The sequence below is a fragment of the Struthio camelus genome, chromosome 6, assembly GCF_040807025.1.
Source record: "Struthio camelus isolate bStrCam1 chromosome 6, bStrCam1.hap1, whole genome shotgun sequence".
Classification (NCBI taxonomy): domain Eukaryota; kingdom Metazoa; phylum Chordata; class Aves; order Struthioniformes; family Struthionidae; genus Struthio; species Struthio camelus.
The window spans coordinates 1,516,829-1,530,642 of record NC_090947.1 but is presented as its reverse complement, the minus strand read 5'-3'; the positions used below and the strand labels follow the sequence as shown (position 1 = coordinate 1,530,642).

At 66.5% G+C, this 13,814-nt stretch overlaps 1 protein-coding gene and 1 long non-coding RNA gene across 3 annotated transcripts; both read left to right on the top strand.

The window, feature by feature from the left end:
* Nucleotides 1-4,688, top strand: LOC138067701 (maestro heat-like repeat family member 5). 2 transcript variants are annotated; one of them, XM_068949584.1, is made up of 6 exons: nucleotides 1-382; nucleotides 629-743; nucleotides 1,737-1,913; nucleotides 2,702-2,857; nucleotides 3,267-3,368; nucleotides 4,263-4,688. In XM_068949584.1, the coding sequence occupies exons 1-6, from the start codon at nucleotides 261-263 to the stop codon at nucleotides 4,332-4,334; spliced, it is 744 nt and encodes a 247-aa protein (XP_068805685.1). In that variant the 5' UTR covers nucleotides 1-260; the 3' UTR covers nucleotides 4,335-4,688. The 2 variants fall into 2 exon arrangements, 1 of the variants encoding a protein (XP_068805685.1); XR_011142082.1 differs by lacking the exons at nucleotides 1-382; nucleotides 629-743; nucleotides 1,737-1,913; nucleotides 2,702-2,857; nucleotides 3,267-3,368 and adding exons at nucleotides 3,585-3,754; nucleotides 3,879-3,938.
* An 8,022-nt stretch (nucleotides 4,689-12,710) lies between these two features.
* Nucleotides 12,711-13,814, top strand: LOC138067700 (uncharacterized). Its single transcript, XR_011142081.1, has 3 exons — nucleotides 12,711-12,880; nucleotides 13,005-13,064; nucleotides 13,389-13,814. It is a non-coding gene; the product is annotated as an uncharacterized lncRNA (long non-coding RNA).

The following is a 13,814-nucleotide window of genomic DNA, read 5'->3' as shown; positions in this document are numbered from 1 at the left end:
CCCAGCTGCCAGCACGTGCTGGAGGCGTTCTTCCCGCAGCTCTTCCTGGCGCTGCTCTTCCAGCTTTCCTTCTGCGCAGAGCTGACGCCGGAGGAGGCTGAGATGTGCTGGGGAGAACAGCAAGGGGAAGAGTCTGCTCCCGGCAGCCCCGTGAGGTGCTCCATCCCACGCCTGCTGTGTGTGCTGTGGAGGTGGCGGCAGGGCCAGGGGTGCCAGGGTGACGTGGCCTTTGCTGTGCACGCAGGTTGGCAGTGCAGACCATGAAAGCACTGCTGTGCCGTGCCGGCTACGAGAGTCAGGTGCTGGCCATGGCGAGGAAGGGTGGCTGGGACACACTCCTCAGCGCGCAGACCTACCACGCGGGAGTGGCTTTGCTGGCCAGGTGAGAAGCCCCTTGTCCCTGCTCTGCCCCAGCATTTCTCCCTTGCACGCAGGCTGCCCCGCAGAGCCCCACGGGGCTGCAGCTTGAGGCCTTGTGAGGGAGGGCTGGCCGAGTAGAGCAGCCCAGGGAGGTGCTGCTCCATGGCTGCGGGGCTCCACGAGCCCTGCCTAGAGGGATGGGGAGTGCCATCACAGAAGAGCTTGGCCTGGCTGCTCAGAAGTGACAGGGCCTTCTTGCCTCTGCCAGAGAGATGAGGAAGAGCCCAAGAGAGCTGCGTCTCGTCCTCTTCCAACGGCTGACAGCGCTGCTGAAACGTGGAGAGGCCTGCTGGGAGATGCCTGCCATGGCTTTCCTGGTGGAGGTGAGCCTGATGGCAGGCGGTGCCTCTCGGGGCTGGAGAGGAGTGGAGGAGCAGGCGAGGGCTGTGCGCGGTGCGGCCTGAGGCCCAGGGCAGGGAGTGGGGCACCAGGGGCTGTCGGCACTGACGGCTGCCTTTGGGCCGGGCCTGGTGCCCTGGCCCGGAGCTGCTGGTGGGATCGGGCGCTGGCTGAGGCCGGGAGTCCTGCCGACCTCACCACTTTCTCTGTGCTGTGCTTCAGCTGCTGGCCTGCAGTGACCTTTGCGCAGAGGAGGCCGACTTGCCGATTCTCTTCTGGAGATATCTGCGGGGTCACTGGCGGGTGATGCACAGGCTGGCGCTCAGAGGCCTCGTGCTGCTGTGCAAGAGACAGGAGATGGTGAGCAGGGGCCAGCCGGGTGCCGGTGCACAGGCAGCGAGGGGCTGGGCGGTGGGGTGCTGGGCAACAGGGTAGCTTGGACTGTGCTGGGCCTCAGGAGCTGTGGGAGCTGCTGCCCTGTTGGAGGCTGAGCGCAGGGCCAGGCTGATGCCGCAGGCAGCTTCTGGGCCGCGAGGCTGCAGCCCCCACCACGCAGGGGCCACCGCGGGCCGAGTGCCGCCTTGGGGTGCTGCGCTGCGCCGCAGCCTCTGTGCACAAGCCGGGGGTGTCGGCAGGGCCTTGGCAATGGGGCCGTGAGCCCTGCCGGGAAAGGTGCCTGCTAGGGCTGGCACGGCTCGTGGCCCAGGCAGCTTTGCAGGCAGTGTGGGTTACTAAGCCCGCTGCCCGTTGAAGAGTGACGGAGAAGAGGAGCCGGCGGTGCCCTCTCCTGCCTCGCTCTGCCCCAGCCCGTCCAGGCCCGTGGCTGTGCTGGTAAAGGCTGCCAGGCCGCAGGTTGCTGCAGTCATTGCCATGGCCGCTTGTGGAAAGGCAGGGGGGAAGCTGGTGTGTGAGCAGGTGAGCCTTTTTGCCAGGGCAGTGGGTTCTTTCTTCAGGCACCGAGGTTGTGTTTCCCCCAGGCCAGAAGAATGCAGTGCCTGTGGCCCCTGCTGGTGGGGCACCTGCAGGACGCGGACAGAGACATCAGCGCCAAGGCCCTGCTGGTGCTCAGCAATGTGGTCCACGTCATGGAGAAGCAGGTGGTGGCCCACCTTGCTCCGCTGCTGGCCGACAAGCTGCTGCCTCTCTTTGATGAGGTTAGGCTGGGGGCAGAGGCGGGGGCCCTGTTGGCGTGTCGGTGAGGCTGTGTGCGGGCTGCGGGCTGTGGTGTGTTGCCGTGTGGGTGTGCCTGCGGCGTGGGAATTTGTGCTTGCCAGCAGGGGCCCTGGGTGCTGCCAGGAACGTTTTTGCCCGGGGGCTCTTGGGGTCATTGCGCTGTGCTGCCCGTGGTGCGCTGGGCTGCAGGACTGCCTTGAAGCAGCCCCTTGTCTACCCTCAGCTGCTCGGTACTGTGCACAAAGCCCCTGCAGCCATGCCCCGGGGCTGCCTCCTCCTGCCGGCCTCTAGAGCTGGCAGCACAGCTCGAGCCCCTGGGCGATGAAGACAGGCTCACCAGGAGGGCCAGGCAGGCCGAGCTGAGGGAAGCCTGAAGTCCCGCTGCTGCCCATGCCTGCACACAGGCCCTCAGTAACGCCAACGTCCCCACAGCCCCAGCAGCCACTGTGGGGGGGGGCATCCTGGAGCAGCTCTGTTGGGCCTTGGCCAGGGGTGACGGGGGCAGTGTGGCCAGGGCGAGAGGAGCCCTTCCAGGCGCAGACTTCTCCGCCAGCTCCGCTCTCCCTGGCCGCAGCACGGTACAGAAGCGCGCTGCATTGCCCTGCCTGGGCCGGGGGCCATTTTGCAGTGGGTGCAGACGAGGCCCACAGCCCCTTGGTGCGCAGGGAGGGTCCGAAACCTTCATCTCGCCACCAGCCCCACTGACCCCTGTGCTGACTGTGGGCTTGGAGCAGGCAGTGCTGAGGTGGCCCCTCTCCCTTCCCGCCAGGAGCTGGACTGCGTGCGAGAGCTCTCCATCCGCCTCTTCCAAGAGGTGATGGAGGCTGTAGTGGGCACCAAAACACAGGCCCTGAAGAAGCAAGTGCACAGGAGCCTGCTGCCGCTGCTCTTCCACTGGCATGACGAGATCCCCCGCGTGGCCCAGGTATGGCTGTGTAACGGGACGGCTCGTTGGAGGAGGGCGATGCGGACGCCCTGTGAGTGGGCGTGAGCATGAGGAGCAAGGGCTGCTGGCAGTGGGAGCCTTTGAAGGTGGGTGAGCTGGAGGCGCCAGGTGCTGAGGGTGCAGAGCGCCCCCTTGCTGTTTGCACCAGGCCCAGCAGTGCCTTCGTCTTCGTGCCATGCCTCCACCTGCAGCACCATACACCTGCGGGGGTGGTTGCCCCACCTGTCTGCCCGGGGCCCGGAACATGCTGGCAGAGGCAGTTGCCAGCTGCTCCCTCTTGCCATTGTGGGCGAGGAAAGGCCCCGAGGAGGCCTTGCCAAGAGGAGGGCCGCGGTGGGGGTTGTGCGCTGGGCTGCGGTGGCATCAGCGGGTCTGTGCTGCTGTGCAGGCCTCTCAGGAAGCCCTGCTTGGTGCTGCCAAGTTGCTGAGGTGGGAGCAGCTGAGGCAGCTGGCTGAGACAGCGCAGAGCTGCAGGATCGGCGAGTGCCTGGTAAGGATGGCCCCAAAGCCCCCAGAGGCAGCCTGGGCAAGGCCTGTGCATGGCCAGTGTGTGGGACAGGCAGCCGCGTGCCTCGCCGCGGCTGGTGCCCAGAGGTGCCAGCCTGGAGCAGCACTCCCGCTGCCCTTGTCCAGCACACTGCCCCAACGGGCTCTTCTCTAGGTTGCTGTGCCCTTGCTGAGCCCTGGGATGCTAAAGCGAGTGGTGGGTGGAGGGAGTGGCTGGCTGGGTGGGGAGGGTGTGCGCCCAGCCTGTGGCCTTGTGCTCTGCCCAGCTGGCGAGGGGCAGGAGAAGATCGGAAGAATACCTGCGCCAGAGCCTGCCGTACTTGGAGAGCCCGCAGGAGTGCTTGCGAGAGATGGCTGTGCGGTTCCTTGGTGAGCTCCAAGCCCTGCGGCCCCTCTCTGCACTGGGGCAGCTTAGCGCTAGCCCTGGGGGAGGGGTTTTGTGCTGGCGGTGGTGTGGGGAGCAGGATTGGTGAGGGGCTGTGCGTGTGCCTAGGGCTCGTCGGGCAGAGCATGAGGGGCCAGAGCAAGAAGAAGGTGGAGGACATCTGCGAGGGTGAGTGAGGGCAGCAGGGTGTGAGGCAGGGCTGGCGGCGAGGAAGACAGAGGCTGGGCAGCGAGCTGCAATGCCTGGCGCAGGCCAGGAGGGCTCTGCTGCTCCCCGTGCGGCTCAGAGGTGGTGCGCGTAGAGTCGCGAGAAGCTTTCAGGGGCCTTTGGGACATTCCTGGCCAGCAAGTCCCAGCTGATGCATGTGTCCCTTCTGCTGCCTCCTGTCTGTGGGAAGAGGTGGGTGGGACAGGCCATGTCATCGCCAGGAAGGGCTGCCTGGGCTCTGTGCAGATATGGGGGCTTGATCTCTGCTCTGGCTCTTTCTCTCAGCGCTTCAAGGCTTGGAGGAGGACGTCAGCCCGTCCATCTGTTCCCTGGCCACGCAAACCATCCTGCTGCTGAGAGCTCCAGGGAAGACGTCTGCGCCTGGAGGCGGCCACGAAGGCCTGTGCTGGCGGCTGAGGAGAGTGTGGCAGAGGTGGCCCTGGCCCCTGCGAGGTGGCTGCGTTTGCTGCGGGAGCTCGACCGCCTCCTGATGCCGGGCTGCTCTGCCCGCAGGGACGAGCGGAGTGTGCGAGGAAGTCGGGGGCGTTGCTGGCCTCTCTCCCTGCCCGCAGGACAGCTGCAGCCCTCAGGCCCAGCCCGTGCCAGGCTTGTGCTGCCAGCCCACCCTCTGCTGCCTTTTCCCCCAAGAAGCAGCCCTCTCTCTTCACCCCGTGCCAGTGTCTTTTCTTGGTGCCAACGAATGGGTGGAAAACCCAGGAATGACCGCGATTCCTTCGCGGCCACCCTTGGAGGGGGGTAGGGCATGTACTCTCTCCAGCAGTCTGCGGCAGCCACAACATCCCCCCCCGCCCTCTTCCAGCCGTCAGAGAAGCAGCCCGTTTTCCCTGACAAAAGGGTCAGGCCTGGATGGGAGAGCGCAGTGGTGGTGACAAGATTCTGCCTTGGGAGGCAATCAGCCCCTCCGCATGATTCGGGACACCGAGGTGGCCCCTCGCCGGCAAGTCTCCTGAGCCAGAAGGCAAGGCTGCAGCCATTGCTCTGCCCTGCAGCCTGCCCTCCCACCACCGGAGATGAGGAAGCGCTGGGCTGCCCTTTGCGCACCAAAGGCTGGGAGCGCCTGTGGCCACGGGCCGGCACCACGGGATTTGCCCATGCCGCCACCAGGCCATCAGAGGCCAGAGCTCTGCCCAGGCACTGGGGGTTCCAGCCCCTCCACAGTGGGAGCTCTTCAGGCACCGGCACTGCCAAAGCCAGCTGCAGGAACATCTTCTCAATGGGCATGACTCTGTGGCGGGAGGGTGTCCAGAGGCTGGAGGCACACTGTGCCCAGTGGTGCCCAGGGACGGGCTGTGAGGCAACGGGCAAAAAGGGAGGGAGGTCTTGTTGGAGGGATGGGGAACAAGGCCATTAGGGTATTAGTCAGTCTTTCACAGGCAGTTAACAAAACAAGGCCCTGAAGGAAGGAGCAAGACAACACTCTAAGGCAACCAGCTAAGCAAGTACCCACATAAAGCTGACGAGAACAAAACCAGCTGATAAACAGGAGAGAACTACTTGAAGGACGGGTGAACTATCCGAATGAGCATAAGGAAAAACCCACCTACAAGCAGGGAAGCCCCCCTGCTGGTCAAAGCCCCTTCCCCCTAGAGCATGCGTAGTAGAAAAAGAGGATACTGTGACTCGGAACGAAGAGGAGCCCTGACAGAACCAATGGCAACACGGATGCCTTAATGTAGTTGGAAACGGGACTGAGAACTGTTGCTTAGACTGTCTAAAGTGTCAGCTGTGTAGTGATCAGGCGTGCTAGCTCTGTGGACTTGCCACCTAGCACCCACGTGTGCGCAGAAATGAAGGAAAGAAACGTGGCGACTGTGTGTGTTTGGGGGCTCCTTGCAGAGCGGGTGAAAGAGGCCTTCTTTGGGACAACAAACAGTGTGAGCCTCCAGGTGGTTGTGCCCTGTGTGTCCGAAGTGGAGGTCCCGGAAGGGATCCCTTGTTGCTTGCTGGAGGCCCGGGGATGCCGGGAGCTTGCGCAAGGCCCCCATGAGCGAGGTGGTGGGTGGGTAGGTTGGGGGGGGTGGTTGTTGGCCCTGTGCGATGGGTGCAGGCGGCTGGTGCTGCAGAGGCAGCAGCTGCAGCATGCTCTGCCCAGGGCAACGGCCAGCAGGCTGAAGGAAGCAGGAGCACAGGCACAAGGACGAGAGAGCAGAGAAGAAATGCAAGGTGTGGAAGAGAGCGAGGGGCTTTTCTCTGCCTGGCCACGCAAGCCCAGGTGCAGCGTGGCTCCGGGGGTGCCGGCAGATGAAAGGGGCTGCTGCGAGCGCTGCTGCCTGGGTGCTTAGGGAGGAGGCTGCTCTGGGAGAGGGGAGCGCGATCCCAGGGTCCAGTCCAACGTCTATGGCGCAGGAAGCCTTGGCAGGACCCGAAGGGTCACGTGCCTCCTGCCAGGCCTTGTTGTGCCGCCAGGAGGCAGGCCTTGGTGTGGGCCTTGGAGGGGGAAGCGGAGACCTGCTGAGGGGCTGCGCTGAAATCTGCTGGGAGGAGAACCCACAGGTCCTGCTGCAGGTGTCCTTAGCACAAGCTGGAGCAGTGCAGCGAGGCTTGAGTTGGTGGAGAAGAGGCCAACTGCAGCCAGGCAGGCCTGAGCCCCTGGCATGGCTCTTGCAGGAGCTGGGCCAAACCCCCTCCACTGCCCTGGCGCCAGGCTGCTGGGATGGGTGCAGCTGTGGTAGCTGCTGCAAGGTGCTCTGCTGTCTGGAGGCCAACCCTGCCTTGATGAGAGAGTACGGGGGCACCTGTGCCACGGGCACCCGCAGGAGGGCCGGCAGCAGAGAGCAGAGAAGCAGAGGAAGGTGGTGGGCACCGCCTTGGCCGTTGTGGAAGCTGCTGGTGAGCGCAGGCCTCCGTGCTTGGCCTGCTGCCCGCGGGGAGCAGCAGGGGAGCGCAAAGTGCTTGGGCCAAGGCTGCTTCAGGAGGACCGAACAGCACTGTAGGCAGCGCAAAGGCAGGAGTGCCCTGTGCCCCGCAGGCTTGTGGCTTTGGCAAGTGCAAGCGGCAGCCGTGAGGCGGAGGTTGGGGTTGGGTGGTGGGGGAGTGAGATTTTGCTCTGGCCGCCTCGCAGGATGACAGGGTGGTTGCGGTGGTTGGGAAGGAGTCCTTGCCAGCGGTGCCAGGGGTGTCGCGGCGGGGCGTTGGTTGGGGTGGCTGAGGACGGGGCCGGGAGCAGCGGTGGCGGGGACGAGAGGAGGGTGGGAGCGGCTGTGAGGGCCCCAGGAGCCATGGGGGCCCGGGGCAGCCCGAGGGCAAAGAGAGGTGTGGCAGGGGGCGAGCCGGCCCGGCGCCCCGCGAGGGCACCCGGCCTGCCCCTGCCCGGGCCGGGGCCCGCCCGCCCCAGGGTGACAGTGGGGGCCCTTTGTGACTGCGCTCCTGGGACAGCCCGGGGCCTTGCCAGGCGTCGGCGCGGCCTCGGCCCCGCAGTGTCCGGTCGGACGGCCGCGGGACAGGGCGAGAGCGCGCGGGGCTGGCCGAGGAGCCCCCTGAGCGCAGCCAGGTCTTTCCCCGCCGCCCCCGGGCAGCCTCTGCCGCCTTGCCCACCATGGCGCAGAGACCCCCCCGCCGCCCCAGGCTGGCCTGGACGGAGGAGGAGGAGGAGGACGCGGCCCTTGCCGAGGGCAGCCGCCAGCTGGAGCCCCACCAGGTCTGCACACCCCAGGCGCCGCCCAGGCGGGCGTGCGGGGCCCCGCTGGCGGTGACCTCTCTAGCTCGGCTGCCCTCCTTTCTCCCCTAGATGTTGGGGACGTCCCGGCAGCCCGCTGAGAGGGCCCACAGCATCCTCCTAGCCATCGAGGCCATGAGCTCCCGCAGCACCGAGGAGGCGCACACAGCTGCTCGCGTGCTGGAGGCGCTTGTGGCGGACGCTGCCTGCCTTGTGGAGCATGTAAGTAGCCTGTGGGTGGCGTGGCCGGGGCTCGAGGCCTCCGGGGGCTTGTTCTTGCCCTGACTCCAGGCCTGCCAGGCCCGCCAGCCCCTCTCAGGCCAGCACAGAGTTGGGGGGGGCAAGGGCAGCCGTTGTCGGGGGCAGCTGGGCCAACGGCTGCCCTCTGGCAGCAGCCCCACTCTGAGCCGTGTGCCCTCCAGGTGCCCCCGGTGGTGAGGGGCATGTGGAGCAGCGTGCTGGCCGTCACAGAGGCGTCTGCGCGGCGCAGCCTGGAGCGGGCTCTTCTGCTGCTGGCCTGTGCATGCCCAGAGGAGGTGGTCGTGAGCCTGTTGCGCTGTTCCCCCTCGTGCGACAGGTAGGGGCCCGCTTGCCTTGAGAGCTGGGGGGCCGGCAGCCTGCAGAGCTCGTGCCCTGCGGGCTGCGGGGCAGGTGGCGATTGTCCGGCCTCTCGTGAGGGGCTGGGCCCTGCTGTTGTCCCCGTGTGCCAGCCGCGGCGCGTCAGGCCGGGCTGCAGCAGCGCGAGCCGAGCAAGCGTGCCTGCCTTCCGCCCCAGAGCCTGGCCGCCTTGCCGCCTGCGTGCCCCACAAGGGACTGGAGCTTGGCCATGGGCTGCGGGGTGGGGCAGAGCGCGCAGGGTGCTGCGGGCAAGGGGCAGTGGGCAGAGGCAGGGCTGGCGGCCCGCCCAGGCCCTCTGCGGCTGCCCAGGCCACAGCTGCCGCTGCGGCACCCGCTGAGCGAGCGCTGTGGGCCTGCAGCGCTGCCGCAGCCATGTGGAGGATGCTGCTGTCGAAGTGCGGAGCTGCCGAGAGGGTGCTGCAGGAGCTGCTCAGTGTCCTGCAGGATTGGCCCGTGGACGAGGCGTGCACGTTGGATGGGGACGACAGAGTCATCGTTTCTGTGGCCGTGAGTTTGTGGACGTAGCCTCGCTCTCCCCTAGAGCTGCCCTGGCCTTGCCCACGCAGCAAGAAGCCGTGACCTCCCGCCGGGCGCACAGCCACGGCGCGGCAGGGCTACGGCTGGCAGGGCTTGTTGTGGCCATGGCCCAAAGAGGAGCTGAGGCCAAAGAGCTTCGGTGCCTTTGCTCTGGCCACTCAGGCACGGCAGGCACTCCTGCTTGTCCCGAGGCTCAGGGCAGTGTGTGAGCCTCACCGCCAAGCTCGGGCAGCGCAACAGGCACGTCTCAGCAGCGACAGCTGTCTCGGGGCTTCTTCTGCAGGCAACCAGAGTGCTCCATGAGATGCTGCAGCAGCCCAGCTGCCAGCACGTGCTGGAGGCGTTCTTCCCGCAGCTCTTCCTGGCGCTGCTCTTCCAGCTTTCCTTCTGCGCAGAGCTGACGCCGGAGGAGGCTGAGATGTGCTGGGGAGAACAGCAAGGGGAAGAGTCTGCTCCCGGCAGCCCCGTGAGGTGCTCCATCCCACGCCTGCTGTGTGTGCTGTGGAGGTGGCGGCAGGGCCAGGGGTGCCAGGGTGACGTGGCCTTTGCTGTGCACGCAGGTTGGCAGTGCAGACCATGAAAGCACTGCTGTGCCGTGCCGGCTACGAGAGTCAGGTGCTGGCCATGGCGAGGAAGGGTGGCTGGGACACACTCCTCAGCGCGCAGACCTACCACGCGGGAGTGGCTTTGCTGGCCAGGTGAGAAGCCCCTTGTCCCTGCTCTGCCCCAGCATTTCTCCCTTGCACGCAGGCTGCCCCGCAGAGCCCCACGGGGCTGCAGCTTGAGGCCTTGTGAGGGAGGGCTGGCCGAGTAGAGCAGCCCAGGGAGGTGCCGCTCCATGGCTGCGGGGCTCCACGAGCCCTGCCTAGAGGGATGGGGAGTGCCATCACAGAAGAGCTTGGCCTGGCTGCTCAGAAGTGACAGGGCCTTCTTGCCTCTGCCAGAGAGATGAGGAAGAGCCCAAGAGAGCTGCGTCTCGTCCTCTTCCAACGGCTGACAGCGCTGCTGAAACGTGGAGAGGCCTGCTGGGAGATGCCTGCCATGGCTTTCCTGGTGGAGGTGAGCCTGATGGCAGGCGGTGCCTCTCGGGGCTGGAGAGGAGTGGAGGAGCAGGCGAGGGCTGTGCGCGGTGCGGCCTGAGGCCCAGGGCAGGGAGTGGGGCACCAGGGGCTGTCGGCACTGACGGCTGCCTTTGGGCCGGGCCTGGTGCCCTGGCCCGGAGCTGCTGGTGGGATCGGGCGCTGGCTGAGGCCGGGAGTCCTGCCGACCTCACCACTTTCTCTGTGCTGTGCTTCAGCTGCTGGCCTGCAGTGACCTTTGCGCAGAGGAGGCCGACTTGCCGATTCTCTTCTGGAGATATCTGCGGGGTCACTGGCGGGTGATGCACAGGCTGGCGCTCAGAGGCCTCGTGCTGCTGTGCAAGAGACAGGAGATGGTGAGCAGGGGCCAGCCGGGTGCCGGTGCACAGGCAGCGAGGGGCTGGGCGGTGGGGTGCTGGGCAACAGGGTAGCTTGGACTGTGCTGGGCCTCAGGAGCTGTGGGAGCTGCTGCCCTGTTGGAGGCTGAGCGCAGGGCCAGGCTGATGCCGCAGGCAGCTTCTGGGCCGCGAGGCTGCAGCCCCCACCACGCAGGGGCCACCGCGGGCCGAGTGCCGCCTTGGGGTGCTGCGCTGCGCCGCAGCCTCTGTGCACAAGCCGGGGGTGTCGGCAGGGCCTTGGCAATGGGGCCGTGAGCCCTGCCGGGAAAGGTGCCTGCTAGGGCTGGCACGGCTCGTGGCCCGGGCAGCTTTGCAGGCAGTGTGGGTTACTAAGCCCGCTGCCCGTTGAAGAGTGACGGAGAAGAGGAGCCGGCGGTGCCCTCTCCTGCCTCGCTCTGCCCCAGCCCGTCCAGGCCCGTGGCTGTGCTGGTAAAGGCTGCCAGGCCGCAGGTTGCTGCAGTCATTGCCATGGCCGCTTGTGGAAAGGCAGGGGGGAAGCTGGTGTGTGAGCAGGTGAGCCTTTTTGCCAGGGCAGTGGGTTCTTTCTTCAGGCACCGAGGTTGTGTTTCCCCCAGGCCAGAAGAATGCAGTGCCTGTGGCCCCTGCTGGTGGGGCACCTGCAGGACGCGGACAGAGACATCAGCGCCAAGGCCCTGCTGGTGCTCAGCAATGTGGTCCACGTCATGGAGAAGCAGGTGGTGGCCCACCTTGCTCCGCTGCTGGCCGACAAGCTGCTGCCTCTCTTTGATGAGGTTAGGCTGGGGGCAGAGGCGGGGGCCCTGTTGGCGTGTCGGTGAGGCTGTGTGCGGGCTGCGGGCTGTGGTGTGTTGCCGTGTGGGTGTGCCTGCGGCGTGGGAATTTGTGCTTGCCAGCAGGGGCCCTGGGTGCTGCCAGGAACGTTTTTGCCCGGGGGCTCTTGGGGTCATTGCGCTGTGCTGCCCGTGGTGCGCTGGGCTGCAGGACTGCCTTGAAGCAGCCCCTTGTCTACCCTCAGCTGCTCGGTACTGTGCACAAAGCCCCTGCAGCCATGCCCCGGGGCTGCCTCCTCCTGCCGGCCTCTAGAGCTGGCAGCACAGCTCGAGCCCCTGGGCGATGAAGACAGGCTCGCCAGGAGGGCCAGGCAGGCCGAGCTGAGGGAAGCCTGAAGTCCCGCTGCTGCCCATGCCTGCACACAGGCCCTCAGTAACGCCAACGTCCCCACAGCCCCAGCAGCCACTGTGGGGGGGGGGCCATCCTGGAGCAGCTCTGTTGGGCCTTGGCCAGGGGTGACGGGGGCAGTGTGGCCAGGGCGAGAGGAGCCCTTCCAGGCGCAGACTTCTCCGCCAGCTCCGCTCTCCCTGGCCGCAGCACGGTACAGAAGCGCGCTGCATTGCCCTGCCTGGGCCGGGGGCCATTTTGCAGTGGGTGCAGACGAGGCCCACAGCCCCTTGGTGCGCAGGGAGGGTCCGAAACCTTCATCTCGCCACCAGCCCCACTGACCCCTGTGCTGACTGTGGGCTTGGAGCAGGCAGTGCTGAGGTGGCCCCTCTCCCTTCCCGCCAGGAGCTGGACTGCGTGCGAGAGCTCTCCATCCGCCTCTTCCAAGAGGTGATGGAGGCTGTAGTGGGCACCAAAACACACGCCCTGAAGAAGCAAGTGCACAGGAGCCTGCTGCCGCTGCTCTTCCACTGGCATGACGAGATCCCCCGCGTGGCCCAGGTATGGCTGTGTAACGGGACGGCTCGTTGGAGGAGGGCGATGCGGACGCCCTGTGAGTGGGCGTGAGCATGAGGAGCAAGGGCTGCTGGCAGTGGGAGCCTTTGAAGGTGGGTGAGCTGGAGGCGCCAGGTGCTGAGGGTGCAGAGCGCCCCCTTGCTGTTTGCACCAGGCCCAGCAGTGCCTTCGTCTTCGTGCCATGCCTCCACCTGCAGCACCATACACCTGCGGGGGTGGTTGCCCCACCTGTCTGCCCGGGGCCCGGAACATGCTGGCAGAGGCAGTTGCCAGCTGCTCCCTCTTGCCATTGTGGGCGAGGAAAGGCCCCGAGGAGGCCTTGCCAAGAGGAGGGCCGCGGTGGGGGTTGTGCGCTGGGCTGCGGTGGCATCAGCGGGTCTGTGCTGCTGTGCAGGCCTCTCAGGAAGCCCTGCTTGGTGCTGCCAAGTTGCTGAGGTGGGAGCAGCTGAGGCAGCTGGCTGAGACAGCGCAGAGCTGCAGGATCGGCGAGTGCCTGGTAAGGATGGCCCCAAAGCCCCCAGAGGCAGCCTGGGCAAGGCCTGTGCATGGCCAGTGTGTGGGACAGGCAGCCGCGTGCCTCGCCGCGGCTGGTGCCCAGAGGTGCCAGCCTGGAGCAGCACTCCCGCTGCCCTTGTCCAGCACACTGCCCCAACGGGCTCTTCTCTAGGTTGCTGTGCCCTTGCTGAGCCCTGGGATGCTAAAGCGAGTGGTGGGTGGAGGGAGTGGCTGGCTGGGTGGGGAGGGTGTGCGCCCAGCCTGTGGCCTTGTGCTCTGCCCAGCTGGCGAGGGGCAGGAGAAGATCGGAAGAATACCTGCGCCAGAGCCTGCCGTACTTGGAGAGCCCGCAGGAGTGCTTGCGAGAGATGGCTGTGCGGTTCCTTGGTGAGCTCCAAGCCCTGCGGCCCCTCTCTGCACTGGGGCAGCTTAGCGCTAGCCCTGGGGGAGGGGTTTTGTGCTGGCGGTGGTGTGGGGAGCAGGATTGGTGAGGGGCTGTGCGTGTGCCTAGGGCTCGTCGGGCAGAGCATGAGGGGCCAGAGCAAGAAGAAGGTGGAGGACATCTGCGAGGGTGAGTGAGGGCAGCAGGGTGTGAGGCAGGGCTGGCGGCGAGGAAGACAGAGGCTGGGCAGCGAGCTGCAATGCCTGGCGCAGGCCAGGAGGGCTCTGCTGCTCCCCGTGCGGCTCAGAGGTGGTGCGCGTAGAGTCGCGAGAAGCTTTCAGGGGCCTTTGGGACATTCCTGGCCAGCAAGTCCCAGCTGATGCATGTGTCCCTTCTGCTGCCTCCTGTCTGTGGGAAGAGGTGGGTGGGACAGGCCATGTCATCGCCAGGAAGGGCTGCCTGGGCTCTGTGCAGATATGGGGGCTTGATCTCTGCTCTGGCTCTTTCTCTCAGCGCTTCAAGGCTTGGAGGAGGACGTCAGCCCGTCCATCTGTTCCCTGGCCACGCAAACCATCCTGCTGCTGAGAGCTCCAGGGAAGACGTCTGCGCCTGGAGGCGGCCACGAAGGCCTGTGCTGGCGGCTGAGGAGAGTGTGGCAGAGGTGGCCCTGGCCCCTGCGAGGTGGCTGCGTTTGCTGCGGGAGCTCGACCGCCTCCTGATGCCGGGCTGCTCTGCCCGCAGGGACGAGCGGAGTGTGCGAGGAAGTCGGGGGCGTTGCTGGCCTCTCTCCCTGCCCGCAGGACAGCTGCAGCCCTCAGGCCCAGCCCGTGCCAGGCTTGTGCTGCCAGCCCACCCTCTGCTGCCTTTTCCCCCAAGAAGCAGCCCTCTCTCTTCACCCCGTGCCAGTGTCTTTTCTTGGTGCCAACGAATGGGTGGAAA

Coding starts and splice junctions, on each gene's coding strand:
- LOC138067701 (XM_068949584.1), top strand. CDS start 261: ATGAAAGCACTGCTGTGCCGTGCCGGCTACGAGAGTCAGGTGCTGGCC. Junction 383..628: donor GGAGTGGCTTTGCTGGCCAG/GTGAGAAGCCCC, acceptor TGCCTCTGCCAG/AGAGATGAGGAAGAGCCCAA. Junction 3,369..4,262: donor GCAGGATCGGCGAGTGCCTG/GTAAGGATGGCC, acceptor TCTTTCTCTCAG/CGCTTCAAGGCTTGGAGGAG.